Genomic DNA, 23377 nt, shown 5'->3' with positions numbered 1-23377 from the left:
ATGCTGGCCACATAAAATGAGTTTGGAAATGTTCCATCATCTACTTTTTGGGGAAGAGTTTGAAAAAGATTCTTGTTTTTTAAATAGCTGGTAGAATTCACCAGTGAAACTATCTGGTCCTGGGCTTTTCTTTTTGAGAGGTTTTTGATTACTGATTCAGGCTCCTTACGTGTTATTCATCTATTGAGACTTTTCTTTTTTCCTTACTATATATGGGAAGGACATGTTTCTAGAAATCTGTATACTCCTGAAATTTCCATTTTGTTGGTGTATAATTGTTTATATCAGTCTGTTATGAGCCTTCGTATTTCTGTGGTATCAGTTGTGTTTCATTCAGCTTTCATTCCTGATTTCAATTATTCAAGGTGTGAGAGAGAGAGAGAGAGAGAGAGAGAGAGAGAGAGAGTGTGTGTGTGTGTGTGTGTGTGTGTTTTGGTCTAGCTAATTTTTTGTCAGTTGTTACCTTAGTTTTGTTGATCTTTTTTATTGTTTTTATGATCTCTATTTCCACTCTAGTTTTTGTTATTTCTTTCCTGCTGCTAACTTTAGGCTTAGTTTGTTTTTTTGCATTTCCTTCAGTCAGAAAGTTAGGCTGTTTAAGATCTTACTTGTTTCTTAACATAGGCATTTACCTATTAACTTCACTCTAAAGAACTGCTATTGCTATTTCTCATAGGTTTTGGTATATATTTTTATATATACATCCTTTCATTTCATCCTTTCATTTCAGTTTGAAGAACTTATTTTAGTATTTCTTACAAGGTAGGTCTAATGTGGATGAATTCCCTGAGCTCTCATTGGTTTGGAAGTTTTTCTCTTTTATTTCTGTCCAGTTTTGCTGGACAGATTATTCCTGGATTGCAGGATACTTTATTTTGTAAGCATTTTGGAGATACCATCCCACACTCTCCTGTTTTTGCTGAGATATCTGTTGATGGCCTTATGGGGGTTTCTTGTAAGACACAAGCTTTTGCCCCACACCCTTGCTACTTTCAATATTTGTTGTCTTTAATTATTGACAGTTTTATTGTAATGTGTCATGGAGAGAATACTGATTTTTGTGTGGTGATCTATGAATTTTGTTAACATAATTATTATACCTCATCAGTTTGAGTTCTCAGTCATTATTTCTTTTAATCAGATCCTGCCACCACCTTCTCTTCTTCCAGAAACCCAGTAAGATATGTCAGTTCTTTTGGTGGTATTCCACACATCATGCAGCTTCTCTTTACTCTTTTCCATTCTTTTTACTTTTTCTCCTCTAACTGGATAATTTCATACCTCCTCTCTCAGATTCTTTCTTCTGATGGATCTCTTCTGTTATTGATGCTTTTTGTTACTTTTTCACTTTATTCATTCTGCTCCAAAATTTTTTTTTTGTATTTTCTACGTCTTTGTTAATCTCATTTTGCTGGTGTATTCATTTCCTGATTTTGTTTAATCAATTGTTATACTACAGCTCATTAATTTCCTTAAAATAATCTATTTTGGGCTTTGGGAGTAAATTGGTGGAAAATTATTATGATGCTTTGGTGGCATGGTTTCCTTGATTTTTTATGTTCCTTGCAGTTTTGCACTGCCATGTTCCCACTGAGGTACCATTCATCTTCTGTCTTTATTAACTGACTTCTGAAGAGAAATATCACCTATCAGTCCTGCCAGTGATTTGGAGTCATTCAGATATTTGGATACAACTGATCCATGCTTTTTACTCCCTCTTGTGGCAGAATTCTTAAGCTTATATGTCTTCTCCTGACCCCATAATGCACCAGATCATGAACTAATTACCTCCTTTTAGATTTTCTAAAGGTGGCACTAAAGCTCAGGTATGTGGTCTCTCTCTGACCCACAGTTTCAGGCCAGTCTTCTGTGTATGCTCACTTGCTGTCTGTGAAATCTTACTCTTACCACTTTCATTAGTAGTATGCACAGAGAACTGGCCACAGGGTGACAGTGTATGTGTATGGGTGAGGCAATGGGGGTGCTGGTGGCAAATGGGATGCATATATAGGCAAGGCATTTCCAGAAGCTCTTGGAAGAGGGATTTCTTGATAAAGTCCACAACACAGTTAGGAGGCTCCACATTCCTTGAATGCCTTCTGAGAGTCCTATGTATCACTCTCCCAGTTAACTCTCACCCACACAGTGTCACTTAGAGCATAATTTAGTACTCTGGATGGGGTGAGACAGAAATGAGCCTTTCTGGCAATTTTCCATACAGCTAAAGAAATCAGGTATTCACTCATATGCACTCATTTTTCTCTTGCAAGAGAACTCATGGCTGAAATGTCTCTGCACTGATGTGAGTATTGGGAGAAGGGTGGTATGAGTAAAGTCAAACTGGTTTTCTTGTTCTTGTCAGTGCATTCATACTCACATTTTTACCCCTTCAATAGTAACCTGCAACTTCCGTGAAAATTTAGACTTCCATAAAGACTCTCTTGTTCATGGGTGACTAAGACAGGGTCTTCCAGGGGCTCCTGGATCAAAGCTAAGAGACAAAAGCTTATTCACGGACTACTACAGGGTCTGCAGTCAGTACCAAAGTCTGTCTATCAACTCAGGAGTGGATGAAACTCTTCTCAACTTCTTTGGTGTATGGTGCCAGATTCCACAGCTCCCACAAAGGTACTTTTGTTTATGGACAAAAGTTATTGTTTATTGAGGAGAAAGACAAAAATAAGTGACACCTTAATTGCACCATGATGTGACCATCACTTCTCAGGGGTATGTGGCTTTACCTTGTATTCTTTATTATTGAGATAATACAGTTTTTCTCTTATATATTTTTTTCTTTAGGAATTTTATGACCTTATCTTTTGCTTATTTTTTCCTTGGAGGTGATGATATTTTTTTCTTTCAAATTCTTTATGTATTAAGGATGTCAGTTGTTTATAATAATATGGCAAATATTGCTCCTAGATTGTGCCTTTCAATATTAATTTTTAGTTGTTGTTTGTAATTAATCTTTATTTGATATATGTTCTCTTTCATTGTTTGCATAATGATATGTTTAAAATTATGAGTTTTTAAACATCTGCAACCAGATAGATAGACTTTGGAAACTGATCAATTATTGTAAAATGATTTGTTATCAAATCAGAAAAAAATTACATTTTTAAAGTGAAATATATTAACATCCTGTAACAGTCAGTCCTTTATAAAAACAATGGAAAGTATTTCATGTACGACAGAGTATACACTTCACAACTGTGCATCCTTTGTCCCAACCAAACCCCCACAATCTTGTATCTGTCTGTGTGGTTGGAGAGTCATCATAACATGGAAATTCAGAATCAACTGGAACAAGCCCCCAAAATTATAGGCAATATTGCGTTTGAGAGAGATTATATCTATAGATATTTTGGACATGTTGACTTCAGTCATATGAAAGTTTAGTTTTATTACAGGCACTTTACTGCAAACATAAAATATTTTTTGTTACTTCTATAGTCATTTAGCAAGGCAGTCAGTTACTGTCCAAATAAGAAAATATAAACAAAAATTACACATTTATTAACAAAATCTACTTTGAATTACTCTATAAATTTTATGACACAATTAGAAAACACTATTTCACTCCATTTAGTGATGTTCTTTCTGTTTCTTAAAGAATAAAGTCTGAAGACTCTGAACTTGGTGGAATGATCTTCAATTGTGGCAGGAAATGTTAAATGGGTAGCTCCATTTTCACTCTGATTAAATGCCATATTTTTACTGAAATATAAAGTATTTAACAACTCATATGGTCACAGTTCACTAGCGCTTGACTCCAGACTGAACACTGACCATGGAAAAATAGATGCCTTTCTGTGCCAGCAGCTGCTGGTGCGTGCCCTGCTCCTTGACTTTACCATTCTGAAATACCACTATCACATCTGCATTCTGGATGGTGGACAGGCGGTGAGCAATGACGATGCAGGTGCGGCCTTCTCTGGCTTTGTCCAGGGCTTCTTGGACAATCTGTTCAAAAACAACAAATTAATTCTGGCAAAAATAGTCCTCTTCCTTTAATTCCTCCTCAAAAGTAAGCCTCAAAATTAATTTCTCCACAATAGGTTCTTTAACAATGGTGTCAGTGAAATATAACACAGATTTCACAAAGCAAGGGATTTGTCACATTAGCAGAATATTGAACTAATATGGCTTAGGTCTGAGGCAGGAGTTAATCCATCCAATAATAATTACCTCACCTTACTAAGGTGAGTTAAATTCTAGTACAAATCACTCAGGTGAAGTAAGTCCTTAGACAGAAACAGAACTTAGAGGATTTTGCCTTCTTTCTTCTTGTCTAGACAACTGAGGAAAGATATTGACAGTTGTGCTGGGTATGACAGAGATCGGGTACCCAGAACATTTGTCGGAGGCAAAGTATATTTAATAATTTTAAAACATTTGCTGGTGTTCTAGCCACAGAACATCCTTCAAAGCAGCCTTCTACTCCAGCTCTGCAGCACATTCAGAAAGGCCTCACATAGATTGAAAACAGTATCTTTAAATTCTAGTATTTTTAAAATAGGGAATTAGTTTCTCTTTCAGGTGCCTGAATATTCAATTTTTTTTCCAAACTGAAAATGATTATTAATATTGATCTTACAGTACTGACAGATTTTAACATTGCATTATCCTCCAACATTTTCATATAGTAGTTGAGGAAAAGTTGCCAGTAGAAATGGGAAATACGCTTCTTGAATGAAGTTTCTTAGGTAAATACAAACTGATTCTATGCACTATATGTCTAATTTGCATTTTTCATCTTGATTCTCTTGAAAGTGTTTAAATTCCACTGAAAGCTGACACAAGTAACAATCAACATATCTAATTTTTTTTCTCTACTGTAGAAGACTGAGGCATAAATGTATATCTTTTAAGAACAACTGACTCAACTGTCAATGAATCCAATTTAAATTCTTACCTTCTCACTTTCTGTATCCAGAGCTGATGTAGCTTCATCCAAAAGCAAAATGTGAGGCTTTCGAACCAGTGCTCGAGCTATGGCAATACGCTGTTTCTGACCGCCAGAGAGCTGAGTGCCTTTGTCTCCTACTCTGGTGTTGTATTTCTGTAAAAAGGGTTTTGTTATTGTGAAAAGTCTGATAATAAATTTCAAAAAAACAGTGTGCTAAACAACATAAACACTTTCATACACACAAAAAAGTTTAGGCTCAGAAGCTAAGAGTGGGTTTATAGAGGTGTAAACGACAAGATTGCTCTCAAAGCAGGTTTGATCTCTCTTCTTGAAAACAAGACATTTGAAAGTCATCTTTCAGTGTAAACAAGTTAATGTCTTTATGAGAAAGAACATTACAATGTTAGTCTATTCCAGTCTTCTGTTTTCATTATATTTGGGACAAAGCTTGGTGAGAAAAAGTAAATTTGCTTTGAACAGGCTCTGCTAAAGTAATTGAAGCTCATTTCATTTATAACCAACAGGTGGCACCCTCCGCATTCTTTTAAAGTGAGAAAGAGAAGAAATTGTTGGGATGATAGCCTTTTAGTGCCTGTTTTTATAAAACTATCTCCAACACGTGAACTTTAATAGATGTTAAAGAATTTTGATAATCTAACTGTACAAGCCAAAATTTCCTTCTTTAAATTTTTGTTTTTAGAATCCTCCCAAACTTCACATACTGTTTTCTACAACGGATAATTGTCACTATTCAATATGATGGGAGTTAAAAGGGCCATGTAAGAGCGAGGAAAAACAAGATGTCACTTATATGTAACCTAGAAAACAATGCTATGTTACTATTTTCAGGCCTTGTCAGGCTGAAATTTTAGTCAAACCCAGGCTTCTGACCCTGATACCAAGTTTGAATTTAACATGCATGTTCTAGATAGGGTTGCAGGTTTTTATTTGCTGTATCTGGCACCTCAAGTTCTATGGCACTGAGAGTGAGGTCTCCAACTGCAGATAAAGTGAGAACCAAAAGTGAAGGTCCACTAAATGCCTGGGCCTGGCTCCATCTCATAGCTGCAGCTGTCTCAGAAGCAGGCACATGGACATGTGTCCTGTGTGAGTATAGGTTTGCCAAGTTGTATTGATACAGTATTCATCCAGTTGAGCCAGAGGTGGGCTATAAACTAGAAACAAGAGGGTCACTCAACCAGGCTCCTGCTGCAAAGTGAGTAAATCCTAGTACAAATTACTCAGAAGTGGGTCTGTAGAATGAAATAGACTTCAGTGATTTTGTCTTCTTTCTCTTTGTCTAGACAACTGAGGAGAGATGTCTACAGGTGTGCTGGGTATGATAGAGATCAGAGGCCCAGAAAGTTTGGGTCCCTATGATACACAAATGCCAGAGGCAAGGACTACTTAATAAACTAGGTAATAGTTACTCTCTGCATTGTCTTTGTTAACCCCTAACCAATGGTTCTCAATTCTTAGTATCGCTTGGCTATTAAAACACAGAATGCTAGATTCTACCTCTAAAATTTCTGATTCTGGTATAGAGCCTGAGCCTGAAAATTTGCATTTCTACCATGTTACCTGGTAATTTGAATGTGCTGGTCCATGTCCACACATTAAGAACCACTGACCTTGTCATTATTAAAGGGGGTTTAATGTTGAATGAGATAGGAAGTGAGGCTAGATGTTTATATATAGGTGTGTTTGTGTTTGGTTGCTCTTCTCTTTACCTTTGGGAAACCAGCTCTTTAGAAATAAAACTATAGGCCAAGGAAGCTGCCATAGGTTCCTGGGCTCTTCATTTGGAGATACTTACATCAGGCAGTGTCTCGATGAAAGGGTGTATGTTAGCCTCCCTGGCTGCCTGTTCAATCTCTTCCTGTGACACAACCCGGTTGTTGTCTCCATAAGCAATGTTCTCAGCAATGCTACAGTCAAACAGGATGGGCTCCTGGGACACAATGCCCAGTTGTGCCCGGAGCCACTGGACATTCAGGTCTTTGGTCTCTTTACCATCAATGAGCTGAAAACAAAAGTTCACAGATTACTTTCAGTATAGCACATTTTAAATTTATAAAATTTAATATTGTTATTTTATACATTAAAATTGCCAAGTTATTAAACTACTAAATTCTTTTTTAATTTGAATTTTCAAGTTCAATTGAACAAGGTCATAACTGTATGCTTCCAGAAATTTGTCATGTTTCCTTTGTCTTAGCCCTGGTTCTTGATACATGAAAATGGTAGACAGAATAATGTCCACTCACCCCAAGATATCCATGGAGCCTGTGAGTATGTGATGTTACATGGCAAAGAGGAATTAAAGTAGCAGATGGAATTAAGGTTTCCAGTAAACCGACCTCAAAATAAGATTATCTTGGATTTTCCTGGTGGGCCCCATGCAGCCACAGCATCCTTAACTATACGAGAGGGATATGGGACAGGGAGGTGTGGAGTGGTACAAAGTGAGAAAGACTGACTTTAAATGTGGAGGAGGGGCACAAGCTAGGCAAGGCAAGAAAAGGGATGGTCTACCTGAGCCTCTGGAAGGAACACAGCCCTGCTGACACAGTTAGTCTGGTGAAACCCATTTTGGACATGTGACCTCCAGAACTTAACAAGATAATACATTCATGTTGTTTTAAGCCACCAAATTTGTGGCGATTGGTTACAGTACTCACAAGAAATTAATATGTACATTATATATCTAGGATGTTTCCTGACATCCTTATTCTTTTTTTTAAGATTTATCCATTTATGCATACAAGAACTGGGGTACAGGCCAGAGGTGGGGGGGGGGTGAGAGGATTCACCAGAGACAGAGTGGGGAACAGAACAGGCAGACTGACTGAAATACACTGCTAAGGGGAGCAGAGGGTGAGTCAGGAGAGGTCTGCTGCAGCTTGTGAGTTGCTCCCTGGCTGGGGATGGAACTTGTGCTCAGGAGTTGCGGATAGCTTCATAGGCTGCATTTTAACCCCTTGCATCACCAGGGAAGCCCAACATCCTTATTCTTATGTATCATTTTTTTCACAGAAAGAATAGTCAAGGTTACAGAAGAAATAAATAAATACTATGACCTCATAACAGCTAGTCAGTCAGGGTTTGGATCTGACCTGAGTTAGGATCAAGTTTTTCAGGAATGAACCATAGCAGTTAAATGGAATAAAAGTGAGGGTGGTAAGGTGACTGCTTTCTCTCTAAGTAGCTGATTTTGGACAAGTGAATTAATTTCTCTCCATTTCTTGAAGGCAAAACAAGAATGATAATTCCTAGCTCTTAGAATTAAGGATTAAATGAGATCATGAGAGGATGCCATTTAGGACAGTGTTGGGCACATATGCTCAAGGACAGACGACTGGTAACTGTGTCTTATGTACCTGGAACAATGAGGGATATCAGATAGATGGCTGGGTATGTGAAAGGATGAACAGATGTCTATCATGCTGGGCTGAAGGCAAAGGAGAATGCCTTTCTCTAGTCACCTGGCACCCTGGACTATCCTGCACAAAATTGGGGATACTCCTTGCTGATAAAAATCCTTTTTGCTCTCTGATGCAGGTGGATAAATCTGCCACAAAAATCCACTTTGCAAGAGAACTCTGGCATTCGAGTGGGAGAGCCATTCATCTCCTCTGAAGAAGACATCCGTGACTGAGTTTTGAGCTTTTCTACTAGTGGTGATGAGCGCATACGGAGTCATGTACATATTTTTTATTCCATGCGCCTGAATGCATGCCTCAGGGAGACAGCTGTCCAGGGTTAGGGTGTAATCTTTGCTGTAGGAAGAGAGTTTCTGTTTGTGGAGCCAGCAATGCAAGGTTGGAAAGCACAGCCCTCACCTTATCAAGCCCAGTTGCCATGGGGACTATTCTAAGCATCTATCCTCCAGGCTGCCTAACAGTGTGAAGTGAAGGTGAAAATAGAGGGTAGAGGCAAGCAGGAAAATCACACAAGAATGTGGCAAAATAGTAGCTCTTGTTAGATGTAATGCAGAATTTGAGAAATAGAAATTTTGAGGAAAGAAGGAGCTTCCTGCCCCCCATCCCAGGTTTATACCACTAAGACTGAATATACTAACTCCTGGGCCTCTTCATCTCCACATGATACACTGGAATTGCAAACTATTTAAAACCTGTATTGGCTGAAGACTCCTTTCAGTAGGGAAAACATGTTTAGAAACCCAAATATAAAACCAATCAAAGCAGAGCTTCGTTGTTGAGGCAAGGATGGTGGTCAGAGGGTGGCCCAAGGAATTCTGGGGAATCACTGAAAACTGTTCAAAAGATAGTGACCTACATAAAAACATGACAAGGGAAGCAAACACGTTGCTAATAATAATGTGAGGCCAAATTAAAATGATAGCTATCTCTAATGTAGATTATTAAATCCACTGCTTGCTGTTAAATAAATATGCTAGAAGTACTTTAAAATTACAACTATAAATAAAATAGTGAGGACTGACTATGTTGTAGGTCATGCTTAAACTTTAAGGGCCCTCAACTGCAGGTGAATGCTGGGAGTTGAACAGTGTTCTGGGTGGGAGTGTTGCCAGGCTGGAGTCAGGAAGTTCTTTTGTGTAAGCATTGTTAACAACGTGCCAAAAAAAGCAAAGGAACAGAATCTTTAAGGTTCCAAAATTTTGTTGCATTTTGTTTCATTCAAGGAAAATATTCATTTTTGCATTCAAAGTTTTATGTCCTTTCAACTATAGTTCCTAAAATTATCTAACCTTCAGGTCTCATACAACTTGGAATCTCCTTTCTATACAACTCTATGTGTCATTTTTCAATACTCTCCATAATTTCACCTAAACATTTCAAACTTATCAGTTTAGTGGTTCTCAACCATGATTGCTATCAGAAATCAACTGGGAACTTCATAAAAATTTAAAAGGTTAGTTGAATGAGTCAGGTGGCTGGATTCTTTATTAGCTACTAGGCCATTTTGATCCACCCCAACAGTAATTTGGGAATTACTGTTCAGATTAATGTTTCTCAAAGTATGAATCAGGGCCCAATGATGGTTGTGAGTATTTCCTGACCTCAAGATGAAGTCCACTGCTCTTATGATCAAATGATACTCAAACCCACAGATCATTTTTACATGGCAATAAGAAGTAACTATTAGCAGCCTACTAACTGAGTTGCAAAAGGTCACTAATTGATGTCCATACACAAATTTTGGCACATTTACTAGCATATATTAGGGACACTTCCACTAGGAAGTCTAGCTGCCATGCACTACTTGGGAGTGTCCCAAAGCTCAAGTGCAAATGCTCAGGAGCAGATAACCACATTCCTGCAATAGATGAGGATAATGTTTTTAGTGCACTGTCAAGTGTTGTCTTGAAATAGCTATTTTCCTATGCAGTCAGCATTCACTTCTACATTCTCTGTATCTACCTTTCCATATTTCTATGGAGCAGAGGGCTAACAACTATTTCCCATACTTCCTTCTGTTTCTGGAATTGAGATCCTAGCAGTGAGATGCACTGTGCAAAATCTGGGAGGGAAAGGCCAGTTCTCCTTTAGCAGCAGTGGTCAGCAGACAAGAGTTTTTGTTTCAGCAGGCAAGAGTTTTTGCAGTAGCCAGACTCCGGTCTTGTTCTTAAGATTTGATGCTATGGTGACACTTGGATACATTGCAGTAACTTCCTGCTTTGGGACAGAGCTATAGTGGTGTGATTTGAGTGTCTTCACACATTTGCTTTCACTTTTTATTTCCACTTTGCCACTAAATAATTTCCCTTTGTTAAATACCTATCTACTTGAAAAATCTAGAGCAACTTCTGTGTGTACAATAAACTATAATTGGTCCATGTTATTTTAATTATGCTTTCCTTGTGTTTTAAGTACATGAAGAGTATTTTTTTTTACTTTCCTGTTTGATTATGGTATTGTTTAGCACTGGTGCTGCTTTTTTTGCTAAAGTAACGATGAGTGAGGTAGGGGGACTATGAGATTTTTTTTGTCCTTCCTAAATGGGTTATAATCAAAGAAGTTTGTGAATCATTAATTAATCCCTCTATGTCAGTGAAACTGGTTTATTTGCTGCATTGGGAAATCATTATTAACCATGCTCACATTCTTCTCTAGTATCAAATGACTTGTTTTTCCTAAATATTATTTTTTTTATTACTCCTATTTTATTTTATTTATTTTTTTAAGACTTATTTATTTATTAATACAAGCACTGGGTATAGTCAGAAGCGCGGGAGGGAGAGAATTCAGCAGAGCCAGAGCAGGTTGCAGAGCAGGCAGAAGGACCGAAGTACTCTGCTGAGAGGAGCAGAGGGCGGCAGGAGAGGTCTGCGCGCCATGTGGGACCCTCCTCCGGTGGCCAGGGAGCAGCTGGGGATGGAACCGGCGCCTCAGAGGCCACGGGCAGCTTCGCAACCCAGTGCTCAACCACTGCGCCACCAGGGAGGCCCTCAAATGACATTTTGACTGCTCACCTTTACAGCCTTATGCAACCAGTTCTATTTGTCTCTTAAAAACCAGGTCTAAGTGCATCTTCTTTATTTGAACTTATGGAAATATATGCCTGACCACTTCAGTTAATGTCTGTGTGAGCATGTAACTCATTACAGCTCAATGTTTATACACCACTTAATAAATATCTGTTAGGGACCATAATCAAGTGTCTGAAAGCTAACTACTTTAGCTTTCAGCTTTTTTTTACTACATTTCTCCTAACTACTTAAAATTGTTACAGAGGTCTTCATTTAGAATCCTTTGTTCAAACTGTGACCAAAAAAAAATGAAACAGAAAATCAGAATTCACAGAAAATATAAAACAAGGGAGTGAAAAAAAAAAAAGCCTTATAGTCATTTAAAATTTAATTAGCCCCTTCAAGACTCCTTGCTCATGCCTAGCACCTAAGACAGGGTGACAGGCATTCAGAAAAGCTTTGTCAAAAGCTGAATGAATCAGTCTGATAATTCACTTCTCCTTTCAGTTTGGGAAACAAAAGGGAAAGCTTTATATGCCTTATCCACTCCCCAAATTTGTTAAACTTTTTTTTTTCCTTAGAAGATGTTTCAATGGTTTTGTCCCATCCTGGGCCATAAAAACACTCAAAATTCCTACACATTCTCCCCTGAACTCTGCCTTCTCACACAAAGTTGCACAATAATTTGCCTTTCTTTCACCTTTGATCTTCTGATCATTTATATTCATTTAGTCTCAATTTCTCCTTCTAACCACACCTCAGCCATGCTAAACTGTTTTCTAATACCCTGCTTCACTGAGAATATTAAAAATGTTAGAAGTAGTCCATTTATTGTCAAAATCCTTTTTTGTCTTCATCTTACCCTCTCTCTCCATGACATTTGTCACTGTTGACTATCTGGCACCTTAAATTTTTTTTTAATTGATGTGACATTGTACAGTACTATTATATAGGAGTATACATCAATGTAAATCAACATCTGTATATAATACAATTCTCCTTGAAACACTTCTCATTCTTGGCTCCCATTTACCAGTCTCACTTAGCACTTTCCTCTTTCTGGCTACTTTCATTTTTGCTGGACCTTATTGTGTAAACTGAATCTGACCAATGGAAGGGAGATGGGAAGTAAAACACAGCTCACAAAGGAGGGTAAAGGAGCTGTGCTGAGACAGGGGCTGGAGAATCTGGCTGAAGCAGATGACACAGCTTGGAGACCTATCTAGGATGCAAGATTTTAAGTGGAACTATGTTTAAAGGTTTTAAAAAAAACATGGCTTAGAGATCAGAATCAAGGCATTAAGATGATGTCAACCTGAAGTAGCTCAACATAAAAGTGTGCTCACCACTGTGCCCGCCATGGGGTCGTAGAACCGCTCGAGGAGCTGGACCACCGTGCTCTTCCCACAGCCGCTGCTGCCCACCAAGGCCAGTGTCTGGCCCTTCTTTACCTCAAGGCTCAGCCCCTGAAGCACTGGGATGTCTGGCCGAGTGGGATAGTTGAACACGACTTCATTAAATGTCACATTTCCTTCCAACATTTTCTAAAATCAAAACAGTAACAGTAAAATTCATCACTGCAGTCCCCGAAAACATGCCGTATCACAACCCCCTTACCACCAGGTGTCACAGGTTGTATTATAATTGGGCATCATTTGTAACTTCTAGAATTTAATAAGATCTAAGAGAGTCAGTGTTTTATACCATATTATTAACACAACACAAATCCAATAACTAGAATCTGTTCCCCACTAATAATTCAACACATAACTCTGATGAATAGGCTTTGCTGATAAAGTGGACAGTGTTCCTATTACCTGTAACTTGATTGCACACAACTGCCAGATGTTAGTATATATTTTTACATTTATTAAAATGGCCCCACTATCTAGAAAGTTTCATTTTATCATCAGCAAATAAAGCATATGTTTTGTTAAATTTGTCCTTGGAATACTTTCATGCATCGTTTGGGAGCTGATCACATAATCAAAACATCAAACTCACCGGCTTTTGGCCTTCTGTGCTGTAGCTGTCAATCAGAGGAACCTTTTCAATAATCATGATGATATGAGCTGCTGACACTTTAGCTTTAGCATAGTCAGGAGCAAATGAACTGACCTGTCCCACTGCCATGGCTCCAAAGACAATTGCTGAGAAGACCCTGAAAAAACCAAGACCAAACATGCAGAAAGAGTTATGACTATAATGCTAGAAAACTGACACTTCCACAACCAGAAAGTATTGCCTCTGACAATCACAAAACAGAGGGAAAAAACTCTTTTCTAATAAATTCATGTCAATATGATAAATGGATTACAAAATGACCCCATTTTTTATCTTTCTCTGCATTATCACCTTCTTGCTATATGGCTTTGCAGTTTTTCCATTTAAGAAGTAGAATTTGTTTTCCCACATTTTGAATCTGGATTGACCTTGTGGCATGTTTTGGGTAACAGGATGTGATGGAAGTGACTGTTGCCAGTTCCAAGCCTATGACTCAGGGGACCTTGTGTGCTCTTTCTCTGCCTCTCTCTCCCCACCCCACTCCCTCCACTACAACAAGACCAGTTAACCCTGCTGACAGACAAGGCAGGATATCAAAGTCAACTCCTGGTGTTTATGCCCAGGCACTTCCCCTAAGTTGGCTTCCATCCTCTGTTTTAGGAAGTAGCAAGTTTGATTAAGGCTATTGTTAGAAAGTCCTTTTTCAAACTGAAGAAAAATAAGATATTAGACAGGTCTTAGACAGGTCTTCAAGAACTGGAGTATTGTTTAAAAGACTTTGCTCCTTTGATAACTCCTTTCACATAACACTTCTAGAAACAAAGTGCCTTTTTAAATAATGAACCTGGAACTGACTCCCAGAACAATACTATGAGCCCATCGCTCCGCTCCTCTGGACTCTATGCCTGTGTGAATGTAGCACAGGTATATATATTTTTTAAACAGCTCTAAATAAATCTCATGGATTTATTTATACTTGTTAACACGTAAACCAGTGGGATTTTTTTTTTTTTTTAATAAATGCACTGCTTTTCAGACAGGTCTCCCCTTTGCTTTACTTGGAAGGTTGACTTCCCAAACACAAACTCCTGAATGGACTCACCACCCCTACACAATCATACATTTGGAAAGGTCAAACATGTGACTCAGCAGTGGCGGGAGGGGAAGTCACTGTTTCCTTAAATGAAATAGGGTGCCTCAATAATAACACAGGGACACCCAGAGGTAAAATGATACTTTCTGAATTACCAAAATCTCTTCATGAAGCCTCACCGTGAGGTTTTTTTATCCAGGTATGAAGAATGTTTACCTTGATTTTATTTTTTAGAGATTAATTGTAAACATTAACTGAATACTTACAACAGAACATGCTCAAATTCCATAATCCGCTTTGCCACCAAGAATGCACCAAACCGGAAACAGCCAGCATAAGAAAAGTACATCATTGCCTGGGTGAATGCAAATGTAATGCCAAAGATGTGTGCTTTCCTCAAAGAGTTTCTGCAAAGAAGACATTTGAAATTTACTGGACTTATATTTCTCAGTCCTTAAAATGTAACCTATTTTAGGTTAGCAGTGGGACATGACAGATAAAAATGGATTTTGTTTCCAAAAATCTAAGGTTGGCACTCCCTTTGCCACTCTTGAGAGTTTAGGAAACTGCCTACTCTCTGAGACTCAGTGTATTGATATTTAGTGGAAGATTAATCACTCCTCAAAGTGTGTTAAAATCAATTAAAACATTAAGAGCCTGTTAGGGACTACTATGTAAATTCCTTCCATCCCCCCAACACCCTACCCACTCTTGAATAGATAACATCTATGGACTCTATAGTAAACATGCAGTCTACAAACATTTAGCAACACTTACAAGATGCTGGAACTAAGACAGATGATACAGCAGAATCAGGCATTTTCTCACCCTTGGAGACCCAGGAGTCATTTGTGCAATGAACATACATCATGAATTAACATGTTACAGGGAGACTCTGGGGGACTTAGAGAAAACTCTACAAAGGAATTAACATCTTGGATTTCTGAGCCACATGGAACTTGGCAGTGTGAAGATAAGAGCACACTAGAAGTGGGCAACCCTCTCTCTGGGCCCCTACTCCTGCTTCAGTCATATATATATATATTTTAAACTAAATTTATTTATCTATTTATTTATTTATTTATTTATACAAGCACTGGGTACAGTCAGAAGCGTGGGAAGGTGAGAGAATTCACCAGAGCCAGAGTGGGGAGCAGAGCAGGCAGAAGGACCGAAGCACACTGCTGAGGGGAGCAGTGGGCGGCAGGAGAGGTCTGCGCGCCATGTCGGGGATCAAACCGGTGCTGCAGAGGCTGCGGAACCAGCGCTCAACCGCTGCGCCACCGGGGAGGCCCTGCTTCAGTCATATTAATTCTGCTTTTGTCTGTTTTATATATTTGAAATTTCAAATGAATTTTTTTTCAGGAAAAAAGTTCTATCATTTTTTTAAAACTGAAAACCTGCTGATAAGGTCTAGCTCTCTCCTTTTATCATAGAAGGAACTGAGGATCAGAGAGGCTGGGCTCATGCTCAGATCACAGTTTAGAGCCTCACTGGATAAGGAGATTAAAAGATGAAGAGAAGGTGTCCACATAAGGAGAAGCAAAGAGAGGAAGGACAGACAAATACAGGAAGTACCTTAGTGTCCCACAGATAACTCAAATGTCATGTTCCATAAAGGACTCATTCCGAACAAGAGCAAATAATAGGCTCATTATCCAAATGTGGCATGAGAATCATTCTCAATACCCTCTTCCCATCAGTTGCCCATTCATTCTTACTGATTCTACCTTGAATACATTCCTGCCTTAGGTCAGAGTCTTGTATATAAATTTAAGTGCTTTTCTATTGGTTTCTTTCTAGTAATTTCTACACTTTTTTCTCTACCTCTGGCTAAAGTAATCTTCGTAGAAAGAAATCTGATGACTGAAAAATTCCTCACACTTCCCTCCCACTTTTCAGTGTCATTACCTGTATGGTACCTGCAAATTTTGTGAATACACATATTCAAACTTCTGCTCTCGAGTCAAAGAAACAACAGTTCGGAAATTTTCTATTGCTTCAGTAGCGATCTGAAATGCAGACACCCCATTCAGTAAGAAGCACAAAAGCAATTGGCAATAAATTTAAGTTCCATAAAACAGATTAATAAGTATATTTTTACTTTTACATATTTATTATATAAGTTTCCTTGCTCTGAAAAATGGTAATAAGCAATCTATTAAATCTAGTTTTGAGATCTGGAAGGAATATGGCTAATTCAACCTCCTTTTTACAGAAAGAGATGCCAAGGCTAAGACAAATAAATGCACTTATCTAAAATCACATTAACTGTCAGTGGCAAAATTCACCTGAGAACCCAGCATTTTACGTCTGTTGAAGTGCTTGTTTTCCTATGATGGTCGCATTTTAAGCTATAGTTATTCTATATATTTTTAAAATGTTAGCTTATATTTTTCTCTTTACGATTGTCATTCATGACAACTAAAGAATATTTGGAAAATATTGAAAAGATACATAATTAAAAGTTACATATTGTGTTTTTTTTTAACTATTAGCTTACATACTATTTTTCTAAAAATACACATATTTAACAAAATTGCAATCAACTTCTATACTTGACTTTATAGCATTAATTTTTACATTAACAAATAAGAGTATTTTCTAAGATCAGTAAGTATACATTAAAATGGGATTTTTTATAGGTCACTTAATTTCCCAACCAAATAAAGCATCCCAATAAAGTATCCCTTTATTGTTGAACTTGAACAATTGTCTTTTTTAATTATTTTTCTTACATCGTTGTACCTCCTCTAGTTCTCCCACCACTGCATCACTCGTGAACCATCACCATATTTCCTTGTGTTCATCCCTCCCATATTTTGTCCCCTCTCCTGCCCACTTTTTTGTTGTATGCCTCAGTTCTATAGTCAACTTGCTAGTTTTGACTTTTTCTTGACTTTTTCTTTTTTTTTACTTTTTGTCTATTAAAAATGATGGAGCAATGAACATCCTTATATAGAAAGAAATAATTTTTTTGAATTATTTTCTTAGGAGAAGTTTTTAAAAGTGAAATTACCAGGTCAAAGGGAATAAATGAATTTGTAAGCATCACGGCACATATTGCCAATTTATTTTCCAGAAAGATTCTATCATTCAAATATGTTCTAACTGAGTATAACATCCAACAAGGCTATGCGATTAGGATGAATGCATCCCTTAACACTTTTTGAAGCCTGGGAAAAAGGCTGTAGGAAATACAAAAAAAAATACCAGTGCTACAAAATGCAATTTCAGTCTATACAGTTTACAACAGTGTTGTAAACCAGCACATCAATAAAAATAATTTAATAAAGTAAATAAAAATATATTTAGAACTTTTCCATATTTTAATATTCTCCATTATATGTAATTACATAAAATTATTTTCCTCGATAAAAAGAGTACATTTCATCTTGATTGAAAGAAAGAAAAAGCAGAGAAAGCATGAGAGGGAATAGGGAAGGACAGAGGGAGGAAGAGTATAAAGACAACCTGAAACTAGAGAAAAGTATGATGAAGGAAGCTGCCAGTCTGTGAGCCTAAGACTTTATTTTGCTACTTTTCTTCAGCTTCCAAATTGCTGAACAAGTGTTAGATAAGATTGTTTTGAGAATGGTTATAAAAACATTCTGCGAGCTAAGTGAAATAAGCCAGAAGGAGAAAGTTAAATACCAGATGGTGTCACTTATTATATGTGAAATACAGAGAAACCAAACAAAGGGTCAAGCAAAGACAAACTTTAAAAAGCAAGCCTTGAAAACTGACTATGAGCTGAAGCATCCAAACTGGGAAGAGGAATGGGAGGGGGAGAGGTGAGAACAGGGTGAGGAGAGAGCACAGTGGATTATAGTTGAGGACTGTGGGTGCTTTGGAGGTGGATGGGCTATGGTGACCACACCTGAAGGAGAAAATCCTATGAGTCCGAAACACTATCAAGGTTGTAAACAAATGGTACTTCAATAAAAATAATAATAACAACCATTCTACAAGCACAGTCAGTTGCAGTAACAGAGCAACACTGATTAGAATATTATACTCTTCTTAGATAAGCAATTATCATTAGTTTGACTCACCTTTCCAGCACCTTCTAGTTCTTTTTTATCTTTCAGTGCATGTCCAGACAACATTTTCATTTCAATAACTCCTGCTATTGCAATAATGGGTACAATTGCTAAGAGCAAAAGTGTTAACTGCCAGCCATAAATTAAGGATATAATAATGCCTGTTCCAAGATTTGCTATATTCTGGGTAATTACAGCAAGCCTGGAACCTGTAGCCTGCAAAACAAACAAACAAAATCTATTAGTGGGACACTTTTATACTATTTTTAAAATACTAGCTTATATTTTCTTAAGGATTATGTAAGACAATGCAGTATCATGAAAACCTTTTAATTACCTTCTCTGCTACGAAATAAAAAGTTAAGATTTACTTGTAGGAAGTTTACTTAGTTTCCAAAATGAAGATTTTCATGACTTTATAATAAATGCTGAAAGCATAATAAATACTGAATTACTGAAAGTCAGTAATTCAAAGTCACTAATTCAGAGGTCAAGCATATACTTCTCTTTCTTTAGATTTTTTAATATCAAGAGAATGTTCATTGACAAAACCATGATCCCTAAAGCAAGCTCCGCAAATTAGCAAGATAAAAGAGGCCAGCAACTACATTAAACTGGAACTGTTGAGAAAATTTCCAATATTAGATGCATAACTACATAATTTAAGTCCAATATTTGTCTGCAAGGACATTCAAATATATCTTGGTCTATTTGACATTTTATGGTTTCCTTAACCAGCAACTGCTTGGTAAAAAATACACAGTGCTGAAAGTTACAGAATGTAGGAGTAGCAGGCATCAGAAACTTTAAGTTGAATGACAGAGGGAGCCTGAGGCATGAATTTTTAATATACAGTAACTCCCAAGTCAAAAACCAGAAGTCAAACTACAAATTCAATTCGGTCCACTATGCTATAACTCTTTTAGCCTGGAAACACTCAATGCCCTCAAAACATTTCAAATTCCTACTCTGATATCTAGATCTGCTTTCTCTGCAAATGGTTCACATTGTTTTCAGCTTCCAAAACTTCTACTGCATGAGTGGGGTTGGACTACATTCTAGGATAATCGCTGCCTTCCACTTCTGTGAATTTGGAAAAATTTCACCCAACTCCTAAAATGAGCAGGTACCAGATTCTCTAAGTTCTGAATTCTAGGATGGAGTACTTTACAAGCCCCACCCCTTGCCAACCCTATGATATCATTCAACACCATGTGCTATAGACACTACATCAGCAATTAGAGAAGGAAAGAGTGCTTCCACTACCAGCAGCCTCTATGATGCTACAATGGCAGCAGGCCCTACCATTGTAGGGGACTGTACCAAGGCTAGAAGAAACAGCAGCAATAAGAAAATAAATAAGTGAAAAATTATTTTTATTTGATGCAATTACTTAACTTATATTAAAGAAATGCTTAGCCAAATTTGGCGTAAGCCAAAGAGTGGAGTTGTCTTCAAATTCAACACTCTATATTGTATACTTTCAATTTGAAGGTCAAAGGTTATAACTTGGAAAGGGTCTGCAAGATAGCTCCTGGTCTCAGTTTCCACTAAACCTACTTAGAACTGATTTCCCACAGCAGCTAACTGGAAGAATATCCTGCAGTTTTCTTTCAGATCACATACCCTGGCAATAACCTTTCAGACAAACTAATGTTCAGCTTTGGATGTAATCAGGTCACAGAAACAAGTCAAATGGATCAAAGATGACAGACTCATTGCTAATGTACATTTTCTAGTGTACATGAAAGGTGAACTAAAAGATCTAGAATCTTAAACTGGAAGGTTAGAATCAGTCTTAATCTGATTTAGCATTTCAGGTGATACTGCATTGGTTACTGGTCCTATACTTTAAAGACTAATTCTCCTGTGTCTACTTCTCATACTGAGTGGGAGTCACCAGAGTTGAGGATAACAACGAATGAAAGAGCATGTAGTAGTTAGTACTATAGTAACCAAATAATTTTCATTTCAAACAGTAGAGCTAAGATGAGGCAATGTTCAGAATACCACAGTCCAAGTGTGAAGCAAAATAAGACATGTTTTAATGCTTGAAACCCACTAAAACTCTCCATAACCTCCATCCTCCTGGATGTCTTTATTCTTCTCCTACTTGGTCCCCTCCTCCCATCCCTGTGTCTTCCTAACCTGCTATTTATTTCCTCCTCAAAATACCCACCAGATGGACTGAAATTAGAACATTTAAATTCACCTTTCCCTCAATCACCTTCTCCCAGAAAAACTTATTAAAAAAACACATAGTTGCTTTTGATTACTATATGATTCTCATTTGCTTTTTTCACTATCTTCCAAAAGGGCTCTTCCAGAGAGCTAGCAAAATGGATTTAGCCTAAGTTCATTGATTCATTCCCATGGAAATCTAAATTTAAAATAAAAAAGACTAATATCTTAAGTTCTCCTCCATCCCCATTTTTCTGTACCATTTACCAGAAATTGTTTAACAATTTGTCCAACTTTGTCCTATTCCTCTTTTCCCATCTCTCCTGAACCCACTCACATTAGATTTTGTTCCTGCCATTCTGAAACCATTTTTATTACAACCACAAGCACTTACTTCCACATGGGAACAGCATTGTGAAATATTTGGTCATCTCACAAGCTCATAAACAGTATTTGATATGCTAGATTGCTCCCTCCTTCACATGCTTTCTTCATTTTTTTTTCCCTAGGACACCACTCTTCTCCCTCACTGGCCAATTCTTCTACTTCTTTTCTGGTTCCTCACAGTGTTGACCTCAAAGCCCAGGAATTATCATCTTCTCTCTCTACACATCCTTTCTTGGTTGTCTCCAGCTTGGGTCTTAAGTTACCAAAGCACTGAAAAAAAAGTCTGTTTATTTCGAGACCAAAATTCTATGCTAAACTCCAGTCCTGCAAATGTACCTGCCATCTCCATTTGGATCTCTAATGTACCATGTTCTACACAGAACTCTCACTTCTCCCCAAACCTTCTCTCTCAACAAGCTTTTCAGTTCATTTAAAAGCAATTCAATTTTCTTAGTTATGCATGTCAAAAACTGTGGAGTCATTCTGAAATTCCCTTTCTTTTATAGCCCACAAGCAATCAAACAATTCTGTTTACTGTACCTTTAAAATGCATCCAGCTGATTTTTTTTAAATCATCTTCACTCTAACCATCATAGCCTAAAACACAATCATGCCTCTTCTCAATTATTGCAATAGATCTTCTGCCACCACCCTTGGCTCCTCACACAGTGGTCTTTAAAAATTTCAAATCATGTCATTCCTGCATTCAAAACCCTAAAATGGATTCATATCTGACTTCAGACATAATACTAACCTCACTCCTATGACTCATTCTTTTAATCTAGCCATTTTATCCTTTCTCTGTTCTGGGAGAAATGGTGAAAATGTTCCAGCCTTAGGGTCTGCACACTTGCTGACACTTCTATTTAGTGCATTCCTCTGTAGACAGGTACAGGGCAGGCACCTTTCCTTTCTTCAGGCAACCAGCATGCCCTTCTCCCATATCCTGCTGCTATTTTTTCACACAGCACTTAGGACAACCTGTCATACTATGTAGACTCCATAGGACAGAACTGTTGCTTATTTTAGGAAGTTCAAAGTTATTTCACAGGGTGCACATTCTTTCTGCAAGTTCCTATACAATTTGATCTAAACTTCATTTATTTTTTACAAACCTCAAATTGTATTAAAACAATTCCTAAGGGCCTCCCCGGTGGCGCAGCGGTTGAGCGCTGGGTTGCGAACCTGCCCGCGGCCTCTGCGGCGCCGGTTCGATCCCCGGCTGCTCCCTGGCCACCGGAGGAGGGTCCCGCATGGCGCGCAGACCTCTCCTGCCGCCCGCTGCTCCCCTCAGCAGTGTACTTCGGTCCTTCTGCCTGCTCTGCTCCCCGCTCTGGCTCTGGTGAATTCTCTCACCCTCCCGCGCTTCTGACTGTACCCAGTGCATGTATAAACAAAAACAAACAAACAAACAGATAAATAAATAAATAAACATGCCTCTATAAAAAAAAAAAAAAACAAAAAAAAAAAAAAAAAAAAATAAAACAATTCCTAAGATTTATAGTGCAATTTTATAATACAACTCTACAAGGATTTTCTTCCTTCACTTCTGAAATGTATTTGCTAGGTAATCAGAGTGGGCGTGGGACCTAAACTTTCTTACAGCAACTTCACAAATTCTTTTTTCATTAGCAATTAGTTTCTGTTCAATGAGCATTAAAACAGACTGAGCCTACATGATATGTTGATAAACACTTCCATTTCTAAATATTTGTCCTTATTTATCTTGTTAGCAACATGAATAACACAGCAAGTAACAGAGGAATTACGTATGATACAGTACATGATGTTTAAGTAGTTAAGTTTTGCCTTAAGGTACATGATATATTGTGAAGGTTAAATGTCCAACATTTCTTTTATGATGATAAGAACTGACATGTGAGGAGAAAATAGGTTTCCTGCTGAGTTTAAAATGGACAATTAAGACAAATACCAGCAGAAAGCCAGCACTTACCCCTTTAACTTGAGCAGCGTCATTGGCGAGCCTGGTAGTCAATGCTCCAGTGGTATTTTTAGGGTCATCAAACCAACTCACATCCTGTGGCAGAGAAAATGAGTTTATTATCTTATAGCCCAGTTTGGGAATCTGATCTCTGAGGGTAGAGGCAGGGTCAGTTTTGCTGATCACTTATTTTTAATGAATTTAATAACTGAGATTTGACAATACACAAGAAAAGGACATGATAGACAAACATGTAAACGTTATTTCATTTATCAACAAACATTTTTGAGTTCCTATTTTGATCCAAACGTGGTTTTCAAGTATTGTATTTATACAATAGTGAAAAAAGAGGGCAAAATTGAGG

The 23377-nt window shown here is 37.7% G+C and overlaps 1 protein-coding gene across 3 annotated transcripts in view; it reads right to left on the bottom strand.

The window, feature by feature from the left end:
* Nucleotides 1-1704: 1704 nt before the first annotated feature.
* Nucleotides 1705-23377, bottom strand: part of ABCB1 (ATP binding cassette subfamily B member 1) — an 84692-nt gene continuing 63019 nt past the window's right edge. For 2 of the 3 annotated variants that reach the window (XM_037510590.2, XM_037510584.2), the window contains 9 exons: nt 23026-23109; nt 18516-18719; nt 16372-16472; nt 14727-14867; nt 13368-13524; nt 12710-12907; nt 6726-6932; nt 4916-5062; nt 1705-3963 (listed from right to left, as the gene is read on the bottom strand). In XM_037510590.2, coding sequence (XP_037366487.1) covers nt 3760-3963; nt 4916-5062; nt 6726-6932; nt 12710-12907; nt 13368-13524; nt 14727-14867; nt 16372-16472; nt 18516-18719; nt 23026-23109 — 1443 coding nt within the window. In that variant the 3' untranslated portion in view covers nt 1705-3759. The remainder of the gene's footprint in view (nt 3964-4915; nt 5063-6725; nt 6933-12709; nt 12908-13367; nt 13525-14726; nt 14868-16371; nt 16473-18515; nt 18720-23025; nt 23110-23377) is intronic. The other variant, XM_037510575.2, reaches the window with a different exon arrangement.

Source organism: Talpa occidentalis, unplaced genomic scaffold (assembly GCF_014898055.3).
Source record: "Talpa occidentalis isolate TD23 unplaced genomic scaffold, MPIMG_talOcc4v2.1, whole genome shotgun sequence".
Taxonomy (NCBI): domain Eukaryota; kingdom Metazoa; phylum Chordata; class Mammalia; order Eulipotyphla; family Talpidae; genus Talpa; species Talpa occidentalis.
This window is presented reverse-complemented; position numbering and strand designations above follow the sequence as displayed.